The sequence below is a fragment of the Triticum aestivum genome, chromosome 7D (genome assembly GCF_018294505.1).
Source record: "Triticum aestivum cultivar Chinese Spring chromosome 7D, IWGSC CS RefSeq v2.1, whole genome shotgun sequence".
Lineage (NCBI taxonomy): Eukaryota > Viridiplantae > Streptophyta > Magnoliopsida > Poales > Poaceae > Triticum > Triticum aestivum.
Genome location: NC_057814.1, coordinates 574,529,230 through 574,554,765, shown reverse-complemented (window position 1 = coordinate 574,554,765; position 25,536 = coordinate 574,529,230). Strand labels below are relative to the sequence as shown.

Genomic DNA, 25,536 nt, shown 5'->3' with positions numbered 1-25,536 from the left:
GGCCCTGGACCGGGCGCCTACTGGCTAGTGCTAGTGGCTGGCCTCCTGCCACGGCTGCTGACTTCGATGCAGATAAGCACGGAAAATGAGGGGCTCGCCACCTCCCGTTGCTCTGCCCTAGAAATGCCACTCCCACTGTTTGCCTGCATTTGTAACAGCGCTATGCCAGCTCCATCGATCGGCAGAGCAATGCATTTGCTGGTTTGAACAATGACAAGAGTGTGAATCATTTGCTCATTCGAATCAAGTTGACAAGATGTGCATCTTTTCAAAAACAGCACCCGTTTGGATGGAAAAACATCTTGTGATCTTTCGTCTTTCAAGCAACCAAATCAGAATCAGATGCGCTAGCTACAACGGCCTTGAGGATTGAGAAGAAGAGCAAAACTCCAAATTTACAGTCAAGAGAAAGAAAAGAAAAGAAGAACAGTCAATTGATTAGACCTTCTCATCAGCACCCCAAAGAACAAACCAAATCAGTTACAAACCGAACAAAGCGCTATGCATTCCTTCACATCCATCATTGCGTCCCTAGCCTAGCCCGTCGCTTTCCATGCACGACGACGCACTCCATCGCCCGCCCGCCGTCTCCTCGGCTCGGACGGATCACCCGCAGGGCCTCGGCAGCTCGCCGCTCCACCGCTGCGGCGTCGGCTTCCGGCCCAGGGTCGACGACCGGGACGACGACCTCGTAGATGACGAGTCCTTGCTGGTCGCCGACTCCTTCTTGTCCTTGAAGAACCCGAACACCGGCCGCGAGCAGACCGGCACGTTGAGCACCACGGGCGCCACGCGGACGCCGGACGAGTAGGACCGGTCGACGGCGCGGGCCATGGACCGCGACCTGGCCGCCGCGTGGAGGCTGCACGGGGAGCTGCAGCTGCGCTCCAGGCCCTGCTGGAACACGATCTTGCCCGAGGAGTTCATGCGCGGGGAGTCCACGGAGAGGCACCTGGACGCGTCCTGCCTGGGCGGCGACGGCCGGCGGCGCGCGGGGCTGTGGGCCGCGCGGCTGGACGTGGAGTGGCGGTGCGAGGAGCGGACCAGGCGGAGGCGGGGAGGGTTGGGGTCGGCGGCGGAGTCGAGGGAGAAGCGCGGGTTGACGTCGTCGTGGTCGTGGCCGGAGGAGGAGGAGGAGGAGGAGTGCGAGAAGCGGGAGGAGGCGAGCGAGAGCGAGGCCTCCGAGTCGGAGCTGTCGCGGAGGAGCGGCGCCGAGGCGAGGTCCGACGCCGTTCCCGTGGACGCACGCCCGCCGTTGCTCCGCTGCAGGAGGAACTTGAGCGACCTCGCCGCCGACGAGCCCGTCGTCGTCGTCGTTCTCCCGGGAGTCTTCGCCAATGCGGCCGCTGGCGACGGCGACTGCGAGGGCGTCCTCGGGCTCTGGGCGGCGGCGGCCCTCTTGAGCCCGAGCAGCTCGCGCCACCGGCTCGAGCAGCTGGGCGCCTTGGGCGAGAACACGTACTGGTCGGCGGCGCCAGCCGCCGCGCCGCCCCGGATCGGCCTCATCGGCTCCGGAGACGACGGCATTGCCTCCAGCCGGGGCGGAGCCGGCACGGCGGCGGGCTCCGGCTCAGGCGCGGCAGCGGCAGCGGCAGAAGCATCGGCACGGCGGAGCGGGAGCAGCTTCCCGTCGGCGAAGAGCTCGTCCGCGGGGAGCATGCTGGTGGTGCAGCCGCCCCCGCCGAGGCTGAACTCGAAGTCGATGAAGTCCTTGGAGATCGCGGGCGCGGCCACGGCGGGGTGCGCTGGCGATGCAGAAGACACTACAGCCGGCGTCTCCTCAGGTGCATCACGGCCGAACGAGGCGCGGCAGCCATACGTGGGTGCGGCTGCTGCTGCTGCCGCAGGGACCAGGCTACTCGCGACGGCGGAGGTCATTGCCGGCGGCAAGCTAGGCGCATCCACGGGCGGGATCACACGCGCACGCTAATCAGCAGATCGCACTCTCACACTAGCTAGCCAGACGACAGACTGCGGCGAATCTCGTGGACGGAGGTGGGGGTGGGAGCGAGCCGGGGTAAAGGATTCTGGTAAAGGCTCGTCGTGTATATATAAGCGGGGCGGGGCTACGGTGAAAATGTGCCGTTTGGGTGCGCTGGCGGGCGAACCGGGCGGGCTGGCTGGCTGGACGGGGTCCGCTTCGTGGAAAGCAGAGGAGATTGCGGTGTGGTCCTTACGGGTACGCGCAGAGGCAAAATACAGGCGCGTCGGGTTGCGGGTTTTTCGTTTGTAAAAAACGGCACCGGCCGGATCGGTACAGCTACGGCCAGATGGGACGAGCGCGGCAAACATGGGGTTTTGTTAATGGTTTTGGGAATGAGTTTTGATGCTGGGTTTTCCTGACCAATGTGGCCCCGGAAAAAAAAATCTGATTGTGGAAGAATGAACGAGATTTAAGGAAAGAATGGGCTGTCAATATGTGAGTTCACAGCAAAGGTTCAAGTTTGACCATCTTTTGTTTCAAAATGTAGGTGGAAACGTTGGGGTTTTGATTTGTTCAATGGTTTTGGAAATTCGGATATGTTTGCAGCTCCCAGCTTATCATATGACCAATGCAAGCTTGAAAGAGGAATCGGACTTGACGAAATTTAAGAACAGAATGTGATGTTAATATGTTACTGGTTCACATCAAAGGTTCAGGACCGACTTCTGAGTATCAAAATGTAGTTGGAAAAGTTTTTCGTTTTAATTTGTCCAATAGTTTTGGGAAAATTTGGATAAATTTGCACCTCCAACCTTATTATCTGGCAAGTCTAGGCTCGAAAGAGGAGGCATAATTAACGAAACTTTAGGAACGAATGTGTTGTTAATACGTTAGTTCACATCAAATGTTTGAGTTCAACCATCTCTGTTTCAAAATGTAGTTGGAAACGTTTGGGTTTAACTTTTTCCAATGGTTTTAGGAATTTGGATACGGTTGCACCACCCAACTTATTAGACCCTAATCTCTGAGGAACGTTCATTGTGGGATCCGCCCCAGCGCGAACCCCTTGCAAACCCTAGGTAATACGTTGCTAACAAAGCATCACGTGCGAGAGGAAAGAAAAATGGTCAGGAATGCCCAGGTTATAGCCACTATAAAAAAGTAGCAGGCCTAACGTCCCAGAAAAACAAAAATAGTTCAAAGAAACTACAATGATACAATTATAAAAATATGCCATATTGTGTGTTTTATTTGTCTAAAACAAAGAATCACATAAAGAAATGTCTTTTTGCCATGACATGTATATAAAAGACTACTAGTTTGCCAAAATGAAGAAATAACAGTATTTTAGCTAAAAAATGCTATCGTGTGAGAGCCGTACATGGCAAATTTTAAAAAGCAAAAAAAATGTCGTGATTGATATAATAAAAATGTCATGACACTAAAAAACCTATGATGAAAATAATATTAAGAAACTTCCAAGCTTTGTATTTTCAAAAATAAAAGGTGTCATGCCAAAAAGAAAAATTACCATGTTATAGATGAAAATTCCAATGCTCTTAATAGAGAAATGACATGCTCTTAAACGATAAAAAGTCCATGTCTTAAGAATAAAAATGCATGCTCTTAATAAATAAACAAGCCATGGCAAAAGCATCAAAAAATGTTTTGCCATGGATTTATGGAAAATACCATGACATCATAGAAAAATTTGCCTTGCTTTTGAGGAAACAATGCCAAGTTTGTAAGGACACAAAGATTTATGAAATGTGTCATCTTATCCTTTACAAAAATGCCATGGAAAAAAATGCACCCTTACATGGCATATGCCTATTAAACTTCTTGTGGCAAATCAAATGAACAATCAAAAAATATATGACATAAAATGCCATGGCAGATGCATATTAAAAACACCATGATATTGGAAATAAAAATGCCATGTACACAAATATTTTTCACCACTGACACAAAATTGCCATGATAAAAAATATATTAAAACGCCATGGTATGTTATAAAAAACCGCCATGGCCTGTACAAATAATTTGCCATGAATGTAATAAAGGACATACTAAGCTCAACAAAGAAAAGTGCCATACAATGAAAAATGCCATGGTATGTATGAATTACCATGGGAAAGTTATAGAAACAGTGGTACAACTGTCGAAAGAATTGACAAGTTTCAATGAACAAACCCCCTATATGAACTGCCATGTGATACCTATTAAATATGCCATGGCAGATGCGTATTAAAAATGCCATGATCTTTGAAATAAAAATGGCATGGTTTGTACAATAAAGATGCCATGTACACAAACATTTTTCACCAGTGACACAAAAAATACCATGGCAAAATACGTATTAAATATGTCATGGTACGTTATAAAAACTGTCATGGTTCATACAAGTAATTTGCCATGGATGTAAAAAGAAAGGCCATACTAAGCTCTACAAACAAAAGTGCCACACAACAGAAAATGCAATTATATGTATGAATTGCCATGGCAAAGTTATAGGAACAGTAATTGTCGGGAAAAAATGACAACTTTCAATGAACAACCCCCCTCTACTAACTGCCATGTGATGATAACAATCCAATTGTTCTCACAAACTTGTCATGCTCTGTAAAAAAATGCTATGTGAGTGTTAAAACCTTTTGCCCTGTGAATGTTACAAAAAATCTTACAAATTCCCCATTCTGTTTTGAAAAGGAAATGGAAGAGCGATGGGAGCAGGGTGTGGCCTCTCTCTCTCTCTCTCACACACACACACACACACGCACGCACGCACACGCACACACACACACACCCACACACACACACACACACACCTCGCCATCGTCATCGCAAAATGGAAAAGGATGGGGGTGGGGAGAAGGCGAGTGTGAGGATTAGGTGCGGCTCGATGAGTCACACACGTGGCGTGGCTACTGCAAGTGTTTTAAGATCCGTGCTTTCCATCCAACGGCCAAAAGGTAGTTCGCTAGGAAATCCCTCCTAGGGAACGGACGCTAGATAACATTTTCGCTTATTATCTGACCAATGTAGGCTCGAAAGCAGAGGTGGAATTAAGAAAACTTAAGGAACGAATGTGTTGCTAATATGAGAGTTCACATCAAAAGTTTGAGTTCAATTATCTCCGGTTCAAAATTTAGATGTAAATGTTTGGGTTTTAATTTTTCAATGGTTTTGGGAATTTGGATACTATTGCACCTCGCAACTTATTATATGAACAATGTAGGCTCGAAAGACAAGGCGGAAATAATGACACTTAAGAGGAATGTGTTGTTAATATGTGAGTTCACATCAAATGTTTGAGTTCGACCTCTTTGTTTTAAAATAAAGGTGGTGACGTTTGGGTATTAATTTTTCCAATTGGTTTGGGAATATGGATACACTTGCACCTCCCAACTAATTATGTGACCAATGTTGGCTCGAAATAAGACGAGGCAGAATTAACGGAACTTAAGGAATGAATGTGTTCTTAATACGAGAGTTCACATCAAATGTTTGAGTTTGACCATCTCCATTTTGATATGTAGTTCAAAATATTTGGGTTTTAATTTTTTCCAATGATTTTGAGAACTTGGATACGGCTGCACCTCCCAACTTATTTGATGAGTAGTGTAGGCTTAAAAGAGAAGGCAGAATTAATGAAACTGAAGGAACAAATGCGTTGTTAATATGCGAGTTCACATAAATTGTTTGAGTTCGACCATCCCGTTTCGAAATGTAGGTGGAAACGTTTGGGTTGCCTCTAGACTAGTGACCTCATTGTTTAGTTGGTTTCCTCTAGGTCAGTGCAAGTGGTGTTGTCTCAATGATGTTAGTTGTTTCGACTTTGTGGTGCCGTGCTTACATCATGATGGTAGTTGAGTTTTGGGTTGTGTTGTATCTGTTGGGGAACGTAGTAATTCAAAAAAATTCCTACGATCACGCAAGATCTATCTAGGAGAAGCATAGCAACGAGCGGGGAGAGTGTGTCCACGTACCCTCGTAGACCGAAAGCGGGAGCGTTTAGTAACGTGGTTGACGTAGTCGAACGTCTTCGCGATCCAACCGATCCAAGCACCGAATGTACGGCACCTCCGCGTTCAGCACACGTTTAGCTTGATGACGCCCCTCGAGCTCTTGATCCAGTTGAGGACGAGGGAGAGTTCCGTCAGCACGACGGCGTGGCGACGGTGATGATGAAGTTACCGGCGCAGGGCTTCGCCTAAGCACTATGACGATATGACCGAGGTGTGTAACTGTGGAGGGGGGCACCGCACACGGCTAAGAGAAACTTTTTGGTGTCCTTTGGGGTGCCCCCCTCCCACGTATATAAAGGAGGGGGGAAGAGGAGGCCGGCCCTAGAGGGGGCGCGCCAAGGGGGGGAGTCCTACTTTGACTCCCGGTCCAAGTAGGATTCACCCCCCTTTCCTATTCCAACTAGGAGAAGGAGGGAAGGGAGAAGGGGGGAGAAGGAAAGGGGGGCCGCCCCCCCAACCCTAGTCCAATTGGGTTTGGGCTTGGGGGGGGGGCGCCTCCATGATACGTCTCCAACGTATCTATAATTTTTTATTGTTCCATGCTATTATATTATCTGTTTCGGATGTTTAATGGGCTGTAATATGCTCTTTTACATTATTTTTGGGACTGACCTATTAATCGAAGGCCCAGTGTTAGTTTCTGTTTTTTTTTGCCTATTTTAGAGTTTTACAGAAAAGGAATACCAAACGGAGTCCAAATGGGACGAAACCTTCACGAGGATCTTTCTTGGACCGAAAGCAAACCAGGAGACTTGGAGTTGAAGTCTGGAACTCCGCGAGGCGGCCACGAGGCAGGAGGGCGCACTCAGGGGGGTAGGCGCGCCCCCACCCTCGTGGGCCCTGTCGGTTTCTAAACCGGCGGATCTCGGGTAGGGGGTCCCGAACTGTGTGTCTAGGATCGATGGTAACATGAGACGGGGGACTCGATGTTTACCCAGGTTCGGGCCCTCTCTATGGAGGTAATACCCTACTTCCTGCTTGATTGATCTTGATGAATATGAGTGTTACAAGAGTTGGTCTACCACGAGATCGTAATGGCTAAACCCTAGAAGTCTAACCTGTATGACTATGGTAATGAGTATGTATCCTTTCCGGACTACCCCCTCCGGTTTATATAGGCACCGGGGGGATCTAGGGTTTACATAGAGTCGGTTACATAAGAAGGAATCTTCATAATCGATCGCCAAGCTTGCCTTCCATGCCAAGGAGAGTCCAGTCCGGACACGGGTACGGTCTTCGGCCCTCATGTCTTCACAACCCATCAGTCCGGCCCATGGATAACAGGCCGGATGCCCGAGGACCCATTAGTCCAGGACTCCCTCAGTAGGCCCTGAACCTGGCTTCAATGACGAGGAGTCCAGCGCGCAGATTGTCTTCGGCATTGCAAGGTGGGTTCCCTTCTATCCTAACTTCAAGATAGTCTTCGGATGCTATGATAGTATCCGGACCTGTCACACAGACCATACATAACCGCAGAGAGAATATATTTTTACACGAGTCTAATCTGCTGACAGCTTTTTACAACATGACATCACGTCTGTCCGGTCATAATTTCGAACCATTTTTCGTCTGCCGCTCCACGTTTCGAGACGCGGTTGCCATTGGCACGTCTTGTCGAAGCAGAGATCGTGTTCCCTTATTACGGGATTCTCATCAATACGGGCGTGGGTGACCCAACCGTGCCGTTTGCACGGTCCTTGGGAATAAGCGAGTTTTAAGGCGAGTGGAGAGACGCTTGATATTCATGGCCTTTATAAGGGGATAAGGATTCCCTTTCTTCACCCGCACCTCGGCTCCTCCTCAGTCCTTCCGTCCCTGAGCTCCAGCGCCCAAGCTTTTAGCTTTTCCCTCGTCCGAGAAAGCACTCCAAAGATGTCCGGATCAGGAGCTGGGGGTAAGTGGATGGCCTCCTCCGTCAAGAAGAGGGATATCAAGGAGCTTCGGGAGACCGGATATCTGCCAAGGAGATCGCTCACAGACTCCCGGCCAAGGGACAGATCGTCCCTACTCCAGAGCCCCACGAGAGGGTTGTGTTTCTTACACATTTCATCCTCGGGCTGGGCTTCCCCCTTCACCCCTTCGTCTGTGGACTGATGTTTTACTACGGGCTAGATTTCCATGACCTAGCCCCCAACTTCATCCTCAACATCACAGCATTCATCATCGTGTGCGAGGCCTTTCTCCGCATCCCACCTCATTTCGGCCTATGGCTGAAGACCTTCAATGTGAAGCCGAAGGTGGTGAGCGGCCAGCAAGCAGAGTGCGGAGGCGCCATGGTGGGTAAGATGCCCAACGGTACCTAGCCCGAAGGCTCATTCACAGAGACGGTGAAAGGGTGGCAATCGGGGTGGTTCTATATCATCGAGCCACGTGACGCCAATTGGGTGGCGGCCCCTGAATTCCGATCCGGAATCCCGATGCGGCTCACCTCCTGGCAAGAGAGGGGCCTAACATGGGGTCCCTCGGACGAGCTGACTGGGCTCCAGACGTGCATCCAGAACATGATAGATAGGAAGATCAAGCTTGTCAACATGGTCCAGTTCATGCTCATTCGTCGGGTCCTTCCGTGCCAACGCTGGACTTGCTATCTGTGGGAGTACGATCCGGCCAACCACCAGACGCTACTAGAGCTCTTCGACACGACGCACGAAGAAATCTGGAAAGTGCTCTTCAAGGCCGGCGAGACGCCACCGCCCACGACCGAAGATTGCGAGCTTAGCTTAAAATGCCAGGCTAACCCGGTAAGTTCTTTTAATGTTTTCAAAGCGTACCCTTTACTAGCATGTTTTGAGAAAGAGCCTAAGCTTTCCTACCCATGGTTTCAGGCCTGGATCAAGGTAGCTGAGGGGATTAACTGTCCGGCTCCGCTGCCCGAAGACCAAGAATTCCATTACTGACGAAAATGCTTTTTCCAGCACCTTATGAGGTGCCAGAGAAGACGTCCAAGAAAGGGGCCAAAGGGGCCAAGAAGGGCCCTCGCCAAAAAGGTGCTCCGGACGTGATGTCCGAAGACGAGGCTTCCTCTTCGTCCACTGACGACGACGACGAAGAGGAAGAAGAAAACGAGTCCCCACCTGAAGTAGGGAGGAAGAAGAGAGCAATCCCCACAAATCCGGAGGCGAAAGTGCCTAAGAGGGTTAGTGGCTCCCTCGCGGATAACTCCGTGTGGGATGTTGATAGCAGTCCGGAGCGACCTCGCCGGACCAAGCCTCGGGCCGCCTCGTAAGTACCAGAGTCCAAAAACGTCTGGCCTTCCCAATTTGTAATATTGATATACCTTAAACCTTGTTATTGCAGTCCGACACGCGATGGCTCCCCGTGATCCTCGACAGAGGGATCGCTAGACTCAAAGGAGATTGCTAGCATGTCTCCGCCACCTGCTCATTCCGTCTCTCCCAAGGGTGACGACGAGGTGGTGTCGCAAAAGAACTTCCCTGACCGGGGGGAGCTTCCGGAGATCGTCGGGGTGTCGCCCCAGGATGATTCCTCAGTCTCCAGACACATGGGGGAAAAAGCCCCTATGGGGACTGGTGACGGGGGCCGAGTTCCCTTCGGACCTGAGTCGGATACCATTCCGGAGATCTACGCGGCTCCGGAGTCCAGTGAACTGCATTCCCTAAAAGGAGGGAATGTGCTTATTTCGCCGGTGACCTCTGTCCAACCAGAGGCACCGGATAATCTGCTGGAGGCGCTACGAGGCACCTCTATTGTGGATGAACACCGCGCCCTTATGGGCACGGTAATAGAGAAGGTTCAGTTCGTCAAAAGCAGACTGACCGAAGCCTGCACTAGCCTTCTATCGGGCTTTGAGGTAAGTAATGTGTTTGTAGGAAGAATATCACAGTATAGACAGTAGCCCCTGATGCTCTGTTTGGTGTCGGGAAGAAAAAGCCGAACAGAGGATCAAGAAGAAATATCGCAGGAGTCTAACATAAGTTGTCTATGTGAATAAGCAGGTCTCGCTACAGGCTGCCACCGCTCATGCTGTAGAGGTCTCCGGACTGAAGTGTAAACTGGAGCGGGCTGAGGAGGAGCTCGACCTCGTGAAGAAGCAGCTGGAGGATAGCCAAGGTATGCAGTAACCTATGGGTACATTTTAAGAAAAAATGAATAGTCCGTCTGGACTAAGGTGTCACAAACTTTATTAGGGGCCACGACCGAGGTGGCAGCCATCAAGAAGGCGTCAGCCGAGGCCGAGGACAAAGCGGCCAAGGAATGCGCCGCGCGCGAGAAGCACGGGGCCCGGGTTGGCGAGGCGCAGCAACAGCTCCAGGGCGCGATTGAGAGATTTGAGTCCTTGGAGCGCGATTGTAAGGCGCAAGAGTCCGAACTGGCGAAGGCCCGCCAGAGCGCACAGGATGCACGAGCCGAAGCCTAGAACGCCCTCTAGGAAATTCAGGCGGCCAAGAAGATTGCGGCGGGTAAGTCTTTCACCATGCAAAGCGAGTATGTAGAAGAAACGTTCCTTGTACTTATCTCTGACGCCCCCGATTTGACCGTACACTAATCATGCACGCAAACGTGTACGATCAAGATCAGGGACTCACGGGAAGATATCACAACACAACTCTAAAACATAAATAAGTCATACAAGCATCATAATACAAGCCAGGGGCCTCGAGGGCTCGAATACAAGTGCTCGATCATAGACGAGTCAGCGGAAGCAACAATATCTGACTGCAGACATAAGTTAAACAAGTTTGCCTTAAGTAGGCTAGCACAAACGGGGATACAGATCGAAAGAGGCGCATGCCTACTGCCTGGGATCCTCCTAACTACTCCTGGCCGTCGTCAGCGGGCTGCACGTAGTAGTAGGCACCTCCGGGTGAGTACGAGTCATCGTCGACGGTGGCGTCTGGCTCCTGGGCTCCAGCATCTGGTTGCGACAATCAGGTAGAAAGGAAAGGGGGAAAAGAGGGAGAAAAGCAACCGTGAGTACTCATCCAAAGTACTCGCAAGCAAGGAGCTACACTACATATGCATGGGTATATGTGTAAAGGGCCATATCAGTGGACTGAAGTGTAGAATGCCAGAATAAGAGGGGGGGATAGCTAATCCTGTCGAAGACTACGCTTCTGGCCACCTCCATCTTGCAGCATGTAGAAGAGAGTAGATGGTAAGTTCACCAAGTAGCATCGCATAGCATAATCCTACCCGGTGATCCCCTCCTCTTCGTCCTGTTAGAGAGCGATCACCAGGTTGTATCTGGCGCTTGGAAGGGTGTGTTTTATTAAGTATCCAGTTCTAGTTGTCATAAGGTCAAGGTACAACTCCGAGTCGTCCTTTTACCGAGGGACACGGCTATTCGAATAGATAAACTTCCCTGCAGGGGTGCACCACATAACCCAACACACTCGATCCATTTGGCCGGACACACTTTTCTGGGTCATGCCCGGCCGCGGAAGATCAACACGTCGCAGCCCTACCTAGGCACAACAGAGAGGTCAGCACGCCGGTCTAAATCCTATGGCGCAGGGGTCTGGGCCCATCGCCCATTGCATACCTGCACGTTGCGAGGGCGGCCGGAAGTAGACCTAGCCTAGCAGGCGTTCCAGTCCAATCCGGCACGCGCCGCTCAGTCGCCGACGTCATGAAGGCTTCGGCTGATACCACGACGTCGAGTGCCCATAACTGTTCCCGCGTAGTTGGTTAGTGCGTATAGACCAAATGGCCAGACTCAGATCAAATACCAAGATCTCGTTAAGCGTGTTAATTGATGTAACCGCGGACACCGACCAGGGCCAGCCCACCTCTCACCTAGGTAGTCTCAACCTGCCCTGTCGCTCCGCCACAAAGATCCACCCAGAGGGCCGTCGGGACAAAGGTCCTTTCAGCCCCCAATCCGTGAATCACTCGCGGGTACTCCTTGAGCCGACCCGACTTTAGTCACCACATGTATCATGTATAAAGTATATAAGTATATACCCGTGATCACCTCCCAAGTGATTACGGCCCGATAGTATAGCACAACAGACGGACAAGAATGTAGGGCCACTGATGGAAAACTAGCATCCTATACTAAGCATGTAGGATTGCAGGTAAAGGTAACAACAGTAGTGGCAAAGACAGGCTATGCAGCAGAATAGGATTTACGGAAAGCAGTAACATGCTACACTACTCTAATGCGAGAGTATAGAGAAGAATAGGCGATATCTGGTGATCAAGGGGGGGCTTGCCTGGTTCCTCTGGCAAGGAGGGGTCGTCGTCGACGTAGTCGATCACAGGGGCAACATCGGTCTCGGGGTCTACCGGAGAGAAGAGGGGAAAGAAACAGTAAATATAAAGCAAACATAGCATCACAAAGTATAACGTGGCAATATGCGGTGCTGGGTGTGACCTAACGTATGGCTACACGATATAGGTGAAGGGGGAATTCAACCGAGAATGTAATCCCGGTTCCGGACCTGTGTCAGACAGATGACCGGAGGGGGAATGTTCCATGTTCAGATAGTTAGAGGGACCTGACAGGTAAACGGACAACGTGTTCGGATCCGTTGGATTTTTCTGAGCAACTTTCATGTAGAAAACATTTTCATTGGAGTTACGGTTTATTTTCTATGATTTTTCAAAGCTTTAAATATATTCTGAAATCATCAGATTTAAACTAATTCAGGAAAAGAGTTTATTGCAACAGCATGACATCAGCAGGAGGTCAGCAGTCAACCCAGCTAACTCAGGTCAAACCTGATAGCTGGGTCCCATGTGTCATACACCGTGGGTTAACCAGAGAGTTAAATTCAACTAATTAGGTCAATTAGCAGATGGGCCCCATCTGTCAGCCACTAAAGTAATTAGCAGATTAGTTTAAAATTAAATTAGTTTAATTAATCACGGGGGACCACATGTCGGCGACTGGGGTTGCCAAGTCAGCACCATTGACTAGTCAAAGCAGTCAACGGGGTCAGCGGGGCCACTGGGGGCCACCAGTCACTGGCTGCGGAGGTGGCCCCAGCGGCACCACGTCAGCAAGGCACCAGGGAGGGGCTCCAGCGACCGTTTTCGCGGCGGAGTGCCCCAGGTCTCGCCGGACAACAGCCACGGGCCACCGTTTGGCACGGGGCCAGCCGCGTTCGAACGTGCGGACGAAGCCGCATCCACCCGTGGTGGTCTCGTATTGAGGGGTGGCCAGAGCTGAGAGCTACAACGACGGCGGCGGCGGCACTTTCGGGTGCTCCATGGGGACGGCAAGGCGGGGCATGGTTCGGCGTGCGGAGCGGCTCTACGGGCAGATGGCGTTCGCGTGAGTCGATTGCTGCAGTCGACAACAGGCGGGAGGCGACGAGCTCGCCGGAGACGAGCTCGCGGCGGCGGCCGGAGCACTGCCCCATCGAGGAAGGCGCTAGGGGAGCGGGAGGAGTAGCGGGCGCGTGCAGTGGGTGCGGGTGGAGGTGCTGAGCACGGCGGGGTGGTCGACTGCGAGCTCCGCGAGCTGTGGCCACGGCGGCGAGCACCACCGCGGCGACGAGCTCAGGCACGACGCGGGAAGCAGCTACAGCGGGGGCAGAGGCTGGCAAGAGAGGGAGAGGAGAGCGGGGCTGACCGGGCCCTGTAGTTGTGCGTTCGCGGGCTCGGGGAAGGCGCGAGGTGGCCGAATTCGACGCCGGCGTTTGTCGGAGCAGAGGAGGAAGGAGAGAGCGCCGCGCTCGTTGTGGGGGCTCCTGGCTTGGTCCGGTGGTCGAGGAAGACTTCGCGGGGCAAGACGGCGCTCGGGGACTCGTCGGAGAGGGACGAGGACAGCGGTGGCCGCGGTCAGAACGGCGGACGGCGCAGGGCGCGTCGGCGAGGCGGATCTGGAGGAGGGGGAGCGAGTGTGCGAGGGGATAGGAACTGGCGCGAGTGGGGGGAGGCAGGGCAAGTGGGAGGAGAGGGGGCCGAGGCGTCGGGGCGGTGGAGGCCTTATCCTCTCGTCGAGCGTCGCCGGCGAGGTGGTTGGATGGCGATCGCGCCCGCGGTCGCTCGAACAGGAAGGCGACCGGGGGAGCGTGGGAGGCTGGGCTGGCTTGGGTGGGTTAGGTGGGCCGACCCAGGTAGGTTCGGTCCAGGGAGGGGGTTGCTCTCTCTCTCTTCTGCTTTTCCTTTTCTTTTAGTTATTTCTCTTTTCTGTTTTAATTCATTTTATGTATTTAGGTTTTTATAAAAGCATGGTTCCCTCACCATAAATACCTAAGCATTTATTTGCACACTCCGAACATTTTAGTTTAATATTTTGAATTTTTTTGTTGTTTGCCTCTAATTCAAATTTGAATTCGAATCGTTTTGATCTAACGCGAGATTTGTCAACAGTAACTGGGGTGACGTGGCATCATTACGAGGGGGGTTATTGTAGCTCAATTACCCGGGCGTCACAATTCTCCTCCACTACAAGAAATCTCGTCCCGAGATTTAAGAGGCGGACTAGAGGGAGAAGGTTCTGGTTACGAATTTCTAGCGAGTGTTCTCGGTCTTGGTTGCTCTTCTCGAAGAGGCCGATCCATAACCTTGATGTCTTCATTTCTCTGCTTCAAGTTCTCATGATGAAGTCGGCATCCTTTCTTTGGGAACTCCATCGTACTTACGAAAGAATAAAGGGGCTGGGAGAACAGACCTCTGCAAGGTTGACTAACTTGTTGATAACATCGGGGAAGGTGGGGGAAGTAAATCTCGAATTAAAAACCTTTAGAAAATATCGAGAGCAAGGCAAGAAGGTGTCATGAGAAGTTTCAAGCGGCAGGCAATCGTTTGATGCCTGAAACAGAGTGTGAAAGGGGTTCAAAGCAATCGGAATAAGTATTATGTCTGATGCCAGTATATATCAGTAGGACGGTGGTCCGTGAATTACATACGAGGCCACGCGCGATGAATAAATTTGGGAACAGGGGGTGCACAGGAGAGTGAGGTTTTGATCCTGTGAAACTGTGGGTTATGGGCCCACCATGTGCTTAAAGTAGGAAGGGCGGTGACATCTTTCACGATCATGATAGCAAGGCATGTCAGAGGGTAGCCTGTCAGTTATATGTCAGCAACATCGTCGGTACCAAGGGTGAGGGACGAAGAGAACCATTTTCCTGCTCGTTGAAACGAGGCGGACCAATAGGCAAAGTTCTCGTCCATCGGTGGTTACCGGAATGTCACCAACAATAGTAACAGGGTCTTACTGACAGAGTTGTACACCGAGGTGTTTGCACAAGCAGGGAATTAATACTGCTTAGATCATAATGATCACCAGAAACGTTAAACCAACCAATGGAAAGGAAAATATGATTATCAGATTAAACCGAACAATGGAAAGGCAAATGTGTTTATACACATATTTCAGGGGTATATCCTTCCCAAGGACAATGGTTAGAAGAGAACCATTTAGGTTAGGTAAGAGGAAGTTCATGACATTACCCAAACAACGGTGTTTGAATAATTGATAACGAAAATTTAGCATTGTGCTTCAAATGTTTGTATTGAAGATCGGAGTAACACAGACATGCTTCAAGATAGCATTGATATGGTCTTCAAGCAAAGGTCGGACTTGGATAAACAAAGGATCCATTTTAGAATAAGTCTTATAATTTCCTCATGAAAGAATGGATTACCTTGCAGAAAAGGAAACTATAACGATAGGCCCTCCGCCCAGGTGTACCGGGCATGACATCACCTTACCGGGTCATGTGAAGACCAATGTTATAACTCTTGGAAATATGTCCCAACCATCATATCTGACCGAGATCCAGATCTGATTGGCGTCGGGATACCGCAGACTCGGGATGCCTGAGAAGAGAGGTGCAACACAAATTGTCGAGAAGACATTGTAAGATTCTCGGGAAATGAATGATCGAAGTGAGTTCCGAAACAAGAGTTCATCATTAAACCAAGGAGACACTACTAGGAAAAGGGCTACTAATGGCGCACCTAATTTGGCCATTAATGGCGCATTAGTGGTGCGCCATTAGTAGCACGCCATTAGTATATTTTACTAATGGCGCACCACTGGTGCGCCATTAGTATCTGGTATACTAATGGCGCATCATGCCGTGCGCCATTAGTATAGACCAACATGCGCCATTAGTATGCCTCCCAGTGGGCCATCTATACCCAGGTGCTTTGGCATACTAATGGCGCACAGCAAACGGATGCGCCATTAGTAACTTCGGCATACTAATGGCGCACTGTCTAGTGATGCGCCATTAGTATCCTCTGGCATACTAATGGCGCACTATGATGTGATGCGCCATTAGTATGAATATTAGGTTTTTTTATTTTTTAATTTTCTGTTTTTGCACAGGTTACAAAATGTATAATTGGACAAAATATAGACAGCACACATCAACAACAGATTCATCGAATACAATAGAAGATTAGTCTCTGAATACAATTCATCATTTTAGTCTCCGAATACAATTCATCATATTAGTCTCCGAAATCAAAAGACCGAACAAAGATAGAACATTACAAGTCTCGAGACCGCGAGTAGCGAGTTTGTCGAAATTAATACTAATCCTAACAAGTCCTACTAATCATCATCATACAACTTCTACTCGTTATTAATAACAAGTCATACGATCATCATCCTGATAGTCATCGAACCAACCCTACTTAATTGTTCTTAGCACATGATCATCAGTATTAGGCAGGACCTAAAATACCCTATTTAAGGTAAAATAGCATAAAACAATATAGACCCTGACTCTCCATTATGGAGAATGGAGATCATCCTGTCTCCAATTCTTGCGCGGCGCTTCCTTTTGCTTCCAAGAACCTCCTTACGACTGTCCATACATTTTTTCCATTCTCTGATTAGCATGTCTCCACTTCTTCTAGAAATCCGGTATGGACAGTTGAGATTTGTAGGATGACCTGGATATAAGTTCAAAACTTGAAGGCTGCCATTCTGATACATCAAATGAGGCACACAATCCTCTGGGATTCTCTGTTGAAAAACATAGTAATAACTTCATAGTTAGCAATGATGTACTAGTTTTAGAAGTATGCAAAAGATGCACGGATGTCGTAATAGTAAGAAATCTTACCAGGGTATCTCCATGGTAGTTACCGTAGTTCAACACGTGCACTAGTGGCACGTATTGACCATAATGTTGAGGAGTTTGATTGTAGATATTGTAATTCTCAAGATCAGTACAAAATCCGACCAGATGATTTTTCTCCTGATAAGTTAACTCGGAGCCATCGGTGTAGTGGGTTTTGTCTACCATTTTCCGCACATTTTTTGAACAATCAAAATAAGCTGTCAATGGAAATAAGTTGTCAACTATTTTGAAATAAACAATATAGATTAGTTAATAATTAACTATGTTTGAGAAACTCACATAGCGGTAGAACTGGAGGCGTATCAACAAGGACCCAAATGTCCATATTGTCTTGGTCGATGCCAGGATCACCAAGATCCATGGTGACAAGCATACCCTCATCAAAACCATACATCTTGCAAAATGCTTCCCAATTTTTGCAACCAAAATGGGTTACGCTCTCAGCATTATACAGATTTACTTCAAAATCCACATCATGATGTGTCCTTAGGTGAATTTTCTTCGTTTCAAAATTTTCATGATCTTCAAAATCCATCCTCTCCAAGACATAGCGTCTTGCATGGCATGGGATAAACTATACTCGAATTGTAAAAGATGAAATTACACGTTGGAATAGTTGAAGTCATGCTTAATTATGAAAAAAACACTTGTCGTCGTTGCGTACCGTTTCAACTTCGAAGGTCTCCTCGAGCTTAATGCTGAAGCGCCGATCATCGTCCAGGTGAGGCCTGTCGCACAGACCTCGACCGTCGTGGCACCAGTCGCACTCCCCCGAGAGACTTTCGTCGTCCGATGACGACATTTCCTATGTTCATAATTCAAAACTACATCATCTCTGTTGGGTCCAATAAGATAACCACAGTGTGGTGAAAACACGCCCATCCAAATAGAATATGTGGTATGGGCTTTTTTAGTAGGTCATCCTACCAGATTAGGGTTTATCGATGACGAGCAACTGACATTAGTAATAACTATGAGTAGATATCACACTTCTATATGAATAACACAAGAGGCAGTTGATCCTACTTAATTAAGTACTAAGATACCCCGGCCCATGCATTAGTCGGAAGTGCCCCATATGTCCTATTTTTAGCAAAGTCATGCTAAAATTCACGGAAAATTTCAGCATGACCTTTGCTGAAAATAGGACGTATGGAGTACCCGAATTTGCCGGAACGGAAGTTAATCGACATTCCGGCAAACTCGAGGGCCTCTCGGGTGGACAAGGCAAAAAAGGCCTCCATCACAACATGGAAAATACACCAAGCAGTATCATCTCCAAGCAGTATCATTCCGGCAAACTGAAGCATACTAAATGAAGACAAGCTCTTGGATGCTACACCTTAGTTTTAGAATAGACAAACAGACACGTTCTAACTTCTAATGGAAAACATGGTTAGATAGATGATTACAAATTGCACATGAAAGAACAGGGGTAAATATTGTTAACAGAAGATAGCCAAACAAATATATTGCTCTTTATGAGGTTATGAGGTTACAGAGTACAAACTTAACTTGAGAATGACAGTGTTCAAAATAGTCAATGAAAAATTCATCAGTACTGAACATAATTAACAGAAGTTATTTTGAACAGTAGCTTAGTACTGATAGAAAAAGAAGAGTTTCTTCTACTAGAGGATCTTTGTTTGATGGACTCGTTTGCTGAATATTTGACTGCAGTATAGTGTAACTTTTCAAATTTCACATGATAGTTGGTAATGAGAAACATCTCGTTGGGAAAGATAAAATTGGGTGCACAAGGCATGCTCTGGTTCTAAAGTGATAGTTTAGTGATACTGCTTGTGCAAATTAGTCTTAACTTAGTATGCTCCGGAATGGAAAGTTCTTAGGAACCCCAATGTTTCATTGTCCAATGTAGGTGCACTATAAGCTTGAGCTACTGGGTGAAACACTATTCCTTGCTGTCAACATCATTGATAGATCAATGCATAGAAAACCATGTCTCAAATTTTCTCTTAAATGGAACATGCAAGTTTCTCAACTGTTGAGTGAAGCTTTCCTTCAAAATAATTATAAATACTACAGGAAGGATAGTAAGACAATGACAGTTCATTGGAATATAGATTTTGAGAGGACATATATGGGTTTAGCTCTCTGTAATTACATATTACTTTCCTTGCTGATGCTATTGCTCACGTTGTAAAACTGGCCTACATTGCACACATGGTTTCCAGCAAAGAAAACAGTTTGATGATTTATCAACTAAATGAAAATATTATCGCTCGTGTGCTCAAGTAATATTTTAGTGCTTAAAACAAAAGAAACCATTTTATCACTCCTGCAGTCCACAAGAACAGAGAAAGAGAGAAAAAGAACTTCCACCATAATCTTGTCTTCCTACTTACTCTTACTGACAAAAAAAAAAACTATAAAGGACCCTTTTAAGAAAATAAATAAAGATCCTTTTTGGTCTAAAATATACAACTCCCAACTTGACTTTTACTTCTGCTATGTGCATGTTCATCCTGGGGACAAAAAGTATAACTTGCTATTTGCGACATTCCCACTACATGAGGTTCACATATATAATCGTCAATTTTTTAGTTTGTGATCAATCAAAATGCTTAGAGTTTTTTAAAGCACCATCAATAATCTTTAAACCTAACTCTCAGTAGCTGCCTGCAAATGTGGTGGAGGGAGAGGAAGGAGGAGGCCGGAGGGGGAGGGAGAGGTGGGGCAGTACCTGAGGAGGCGGAGGAGGCCGGAGGGGACAAGGAGGAGGTCAGAGCGGCGCGGCGGTGGCGCGGACGAGGAGGAGGGCGAGGACGAGGACGACGGGGCGGCGTCGAGGCGTCGGGGCGGAGACGAGGACGACGGGGCGGAGAGGGGAAGTGGCAGCGGCGTTGGGGCGTCGGGGCGGAGACGAGGACGACGGGGCGGCGTCGAGGCGGCAGGGCAGCGGCGTCGGGAGAGGAGAGGGGAAGGGGATCGAGGGCGAGGGCGAGGGAGAGAGAGGGGATAGGTTTGGGCCGGGGATAGGCGAGGGCGAGGGCACAATACTAATGGCGCACCACCCCTCGGTGCGCCATAAGTACATCCATACTAATGGCGCACCTCACCCTGGTGCGCCATTAGTATTTTTTTTATTTCTGCTCGAGCCAACAGGTTATCTTCCACCTTACCTGATCCACACCAAGTCCCCTCTACTAGCTCGACTGGTCAGCAGCCAGTTCTCACACCAGGAGGTCCTGGGTTCGATTCCCAGTAATTTTTTTATAAGACAATAATAATTTTTTTTAAAATATCATCAAACAGTAATGCCGGTGGAGCGGGGGAGGGTGCGCGGGGTGCGGGGGGCCGGTGGACCGGAGGGTGCTCGGCGGCGAGGGGGACCGGATCTGGCGAGGTGGGATAGCTAGCGATCGAGATGGAGGGGGATCGAGATCGAGTGTCCATGAAATTTAAATATATTCATGATAGTTCAAAAAGTGCCCATGAAATACAATCGAGAAATGAAGGCTACGATTTAAATACAATCGATCTTAGCTAGCTATCTGTTCACAATCTTCTTGCCCTTCTTTTTCGCAAATGGAGTTCTTCTGTGGAACGGACGTCCTTTAGGTAGGGCGGTCCTGCTTCTTCTTGTGGTGTATGCTGCTACTTCATCATCGTCGTCATGTTCGATTCTCGGGTCGCCGTACTTGTCGAAGTCTTGCTCATTGGCTACTCCATCCATTCCGATGATCTTCCTTTTGCCTCTCCTCACGACAACACGACTGGGCTTTGACGGGTCGGTGATGAAGAAGCATTGGTCCACTTGGGAAGCCAGTACCCATGGCTCATTTTTCGCGGTGACGTTTGCGCCTGCGGTCTTGGATTTGGCTTCGGGTATAACCATGGTGGTGAAATACCGGTCTTCTTTTAGGACGCTCTTGGCCCATCTGACACGGAACATCGGGACCTTCTCTCCAGCGTAGCTCAGCTCCCAGATCTCCTCGATCCTTCCGTAGTATCTGTCCTTGTCGTTACCGGTGTAGGATTCCATCGTTACCCCGGACGTATTGGCTGGCGTTTTCCATAGCGTGTCAAGCTCCTCTTTCAGCAGCCCCAGATACAGATTGATGTCGTTCCCTGGTTGTTTCGGTCCTTCAATTAGCATACTCATGTGAATGTACTTCCTCTTCATGCACAACCAGGGGGGAAGGTTGTACATCCACACAAACACAGGCCAGGTGCTATGTGTGCTTCTCTGGCTGCCAAACGGATTGACTCCATCGGTGCTCGCGCCCAGAACGATGTTCCTTGGATCGTTCCCAAATTCTAGGTCTTCGAAGTTCAACGCTTGCCACTGGCTCGCATCCTTAGGGTGACTCAGCATCTTGTCTTTTTTATCTATCTCCGGATCATTTGCGTCATCTTCTCGCTTCTTCTCCTCCCTATCCGCGTGCCAACGCAGGAGCTTTGCTACCTTAGGGTCCGCGAAATACCGCTGCAGACGAGGAGTGATCGAAATGGCGCACTGTGTCTGGATGCGCCATTAGTATGTTTGGACAGGCGCACTAGTTAAATTTTTTTTTTTGATACTAATGGCGCACCCTGGGCAAGGTGCGCCATTAGTAGTTTCAACTACTAATGGCGCACTGTGTCTGGATGCGCCATTAGTATGTTTGGACAGGCGCACTAGTTAAAAAATTTTTTGATACTAATGGCGCACCCTGGGCCAGGTGCGCCATTAGTAGTTTCAACTACTAATGGCGCACTGCGTCTAGATGCGCCATTAGTATGTTTGGACAGGCGCACTAGTTAAATTTTTTTTTAGGATACTAATGGCGCACCCTGGGCCAGGTGCGCCATTAGTAGTTTCAACTCTAATGGCGTATCAGAAGGTGGTGCGCCATTAGTATATACTAATGGCGCACCACTTGTCTGGTGCGCCATTAGTGTCAATCCCATCTATAGCCCTTTTTCTAGTAGTGAGAGGATGAGGGGGTGGCTGATGGACTCAGTGACAATTCCTCGAGATTTCCAAAAAAAAGAGGGATTTCCACACCTATGTGAACAAGGAGATAACATTTGTCAGATCAAATGATATAATGAGGTATGCTCGAGGAAAACATACAGAATTAAACATTGGTTGAAAGGTGCACCCGAAATATGGGCTTAGGTAGAATGATCAATGTTAGAATGGTGATTCGACAACCAATGGTCTAAGAATGAAATATCGACCATTAACTTCAAAGCAATAGGGTTGCTAGAAGTTTTGAAGTCGCACATCATAGTTCAATTGTTGGTTTTCCGGTTAGAAACAACACGGGGACCAAGAAGAATGGTGATGTTGAGAAGCATCACTTTATCAAGAATTCTTAAGATGTGGTGAAATTCTCACAACATTCTTGACATAAAAGATGGTAATACTCCAAGGTAAAGAACAAATGCTGGATAGCAAGGAACTCAAGGTACAACACAAACCGTGAAACAGTTTTGTGTTGCGGAAATGCAAGAATGTTGTCGATGTTAACACAATCATCGTGGGGGCAAGGATGATATCTCCCATCATGAATTCGATTGATATCCTGGAAACGCTCAGAATGTTGATTATGATCACGACACATTTGTCAAGAGGTTTCATGAAGATGTAATCGGTCGGCGATGACATCAAGTCAAAGGAATGATGAAGCAAAGGGTTATTGGAACCATGGGTACGACACAAACTTGAAATCAAGTTTGCTATTCAAGGAGAATGATATGATGAGAAAGATCGTCGTAAGATTAGCTCATCGTCGAATTTTGTGCTCCGAGAACAAGAACCAGGTAGCATAGTTAAATTTAGCACGATAATGATGTAGCGATCAGGCTAGGAATGACATGATGGAGTATTAAACTCGTAAGCAAAGAAGACTACTAACAGTTGTTTAATCGCGATGCGGACTCGATTCAGTTATCGGTGTTTCTTGAGTGTTTAATGACTCAGAGCCCATGAAAAAATTGGAATCAGTGAGAATATAGTACTTGATGGAGAACTCATAAGAAGTTATGCAGTTCTATGATAAGCTCGAGATACCAGGGTGTAATACTCGACGAAAGATCAAAGTAAAGGTTGGACTGGTGCTTTGATCTGTAGAGGACAATCGGTTTTAACTTGTCTGAGAAATTGATTCAAAGGGGAATAATATGGTCAGAACCACATTTGTAAATGATCAAACCACAGATACAAGCACTTATAACAAGGGGGTAACTATTTTGCGAGAAGCTTCCATGATAAGATCTACATCGTGTCCATGGGCATGAACGCAAAGTTCAAGGTCGGCTCCCACTTCTTCAATGCATAACCTTTCATTCACTTCTCGCGTTTGATGAAGTTGCAGTGTTGAAAATTTTATCTGGCAAAATACCAGAAGAGTATGACTCATGAAAACTTTCGAGTTCACACATATTATGGAAGGCATAGGTTCAACCCATCGGGGCATCGTGGAAACATATACCACAAGCTTCAATAGTAAATATCACCAGCTCGAAAGCAGAGCATGGTTGGCCAAATCAAGGAATATGATTTACCAAAGGCATTATGTATCAGGGAAAGAACTTCCAAAGTGATTGAATATGAAGGACGTTGTCGGATAAAATCCAACAAGGTTCTGATGGTCCATAAAGGATCTGATGTGAGTATCGGCACACAACCAGAGGAAGTATCAATGCAAAGACCTTGGATTATAGAAACAACTAAGTAACATAGAGCTCAATTGCAAAGGAATTATGATTTACAAAGCGAAGGATCAGAAACAGACGCTCTGATCAAGGATGGATAAGTTCAATAGACATAGGGGCACAATCGACAACAATTTGATTGGCGAGAACCAGCTCACGTTTCAAATGACGTCTGAGCCGGAAGGATGAATTCTGGGATCTGATTGAGGATTGCGAGCATTCGCAACAAATTGAATCAACGGACTCAAAATGATAATGACAAGAGATGCCAATAAGATTACGAGACTTATGATTAATCATAATGCAAGTAAGCAAGAATTTCAAGAGCAAAAAGGCTCCTGAGGGTTTTCGGAAGATCGAATGGTATTTTGAACACTTTTGTGAAATACTTGAATCTACTGGGGATGAGCGGATACTCGGTAAGTGCGAGAATTATCCGTAGGGGTATTCAGGTGACAAAGAATAGCAAGGCAGTAAGCTCAAAGGATTCTCATAACAACAGAGAGAATTTCGGGGTATCTTGTAATAACAAGATCAACTGGGAAACATTGTATGAATGGCGAGTATACGTGGTTATCCATAGGAGTTTATCAATGGAAGGGAATTGCAAAAGCGATGAACACAAGTTCTCGGGTTAACAGCGGAGAGTGTCTTCAGGGTCTTCACGTGCAGCAGACGATCATTAGTAATAAGGGGCTCTCCGGTTGAAAATGATAATGAGATCCTAATGTTAGATTTAGCAAAATTCATTTAACCCGGATAGGAGAGAGTTCAGAGTCCCAGAGTAAAGGTCGAGGAGTAAAAGATCCTAGTACCACCCAATGGCGACGTGGGCTCGTAAGACACACAGCCATGTTAGTAAAAGTTTTGCAATGTCTAGACTTGACTTCGGCCAAGGAGTGTGGAAGGGGGATTCCTACAGGCACTTGGCTCTGATACCAACTTGTGACGCCCCCGATTTGACCGTACACTAATCATGCACGCAAACGTGTACGATCAAGATCAGGGACTCACGGGAAGATATCACAACACAACTCTAAAACATAAATAAGTCATGCAAGCATCATAATACAAGCCAGGGGCCTCGAGGTCTCGAATACAAGTGCTCGATCATAGACGAGTCAGCGGAAGCAACAATATCTGAGTACAGACATAAGTTAAACAAATTTGCCTTAAGAAGGCTAGCACAAACGGGGATACAGATCGAAAGAGGCGCATGCCTCCTGCCTGGGATCCTCCTAACTACTCCTGCTCGTCGTCAGCGGGCTGCACGTAGTAGTAGGCACCTCCGGGGGAGTAGGAGTCATCGTCGATGGTGGCGTCTGGCTCCTGGGCTCCAGCATCTGGTTGCGACAACCGGGTAGAAAGGAAAGGGGGAAAAGAGGGAGAAAAGCAACCGTGAGTACTCATCCAAAGTACTCGCAAGCAAGGAGCTACACTACATATGCATGGGTATATGTGTAAAGGGCCATATCGGTGGACTGAACTGCAGAATGCCAGAATAAGAGGGGGGATAGCTAATCCTGTCGAAGACTACGCTTCTGGCCACCTCCATCTTGCAGCATGTAGAAGAGAGTAGATGGTAAGTTCACCAAGTAGCATCGCATAGCATAATCCTACCCGGCGATCCCCTCCTCGTCGCCCTGTTAGAGAGTGATCACCGGGTTGTATCTGGCGCTTGGAAGGGGGTGTTTTATTAAGCATCTGGTTCTAGTTATCATAAGGTCAATGTACAACTCCAGGTCGTCCTTTTACCGAGGGACACGGCTATTCGAATAGATAACCTTCCCTGCAGGGGTGCACCACATAACCCAACACGCTCGATCCCATTTGGCCGGACACACTTTTATGGGTCATGCCCGGCCGCGGAAGATCAACATGTCGCAGCCCTACCTAGGCACAA

General features: G+C 48.0%; 1 protein-coding gene across 1 annotated transcript; it reads right to left on the bottom strand.

Moving 5' to 3' along the window:
• Positions 1 to 438: 438 nt before the first annotated feature.
• Positions 439 to 2,025, bottom strand: LOC123169147 (suppressor protein SRP40). Its single transcript, XM_044587000.1, has one exon. It carries the CDS (start codon positions 1,876 to 1,878, stop codon positions 607 to 609), a length of 1,272 nt encoding a protein of 423 aa, XP_044442935.1. The 5' UTR covers positions 1,879 to 2,025; the 3' UTR covers positions 439 to 606.
• Positions 2,026 to 25,536: the final 23,511 nt, after the last annotated feature.

Coding starts and splice junctions, on each gene's coding strand:
- LOC123169147 (XM_044587000.1), bottom strand. CDS start 1,878: ATGACCTCCGCCGTCGCGAGTAGCCTGGTCCCTGCGGCAGCAGCAGCA.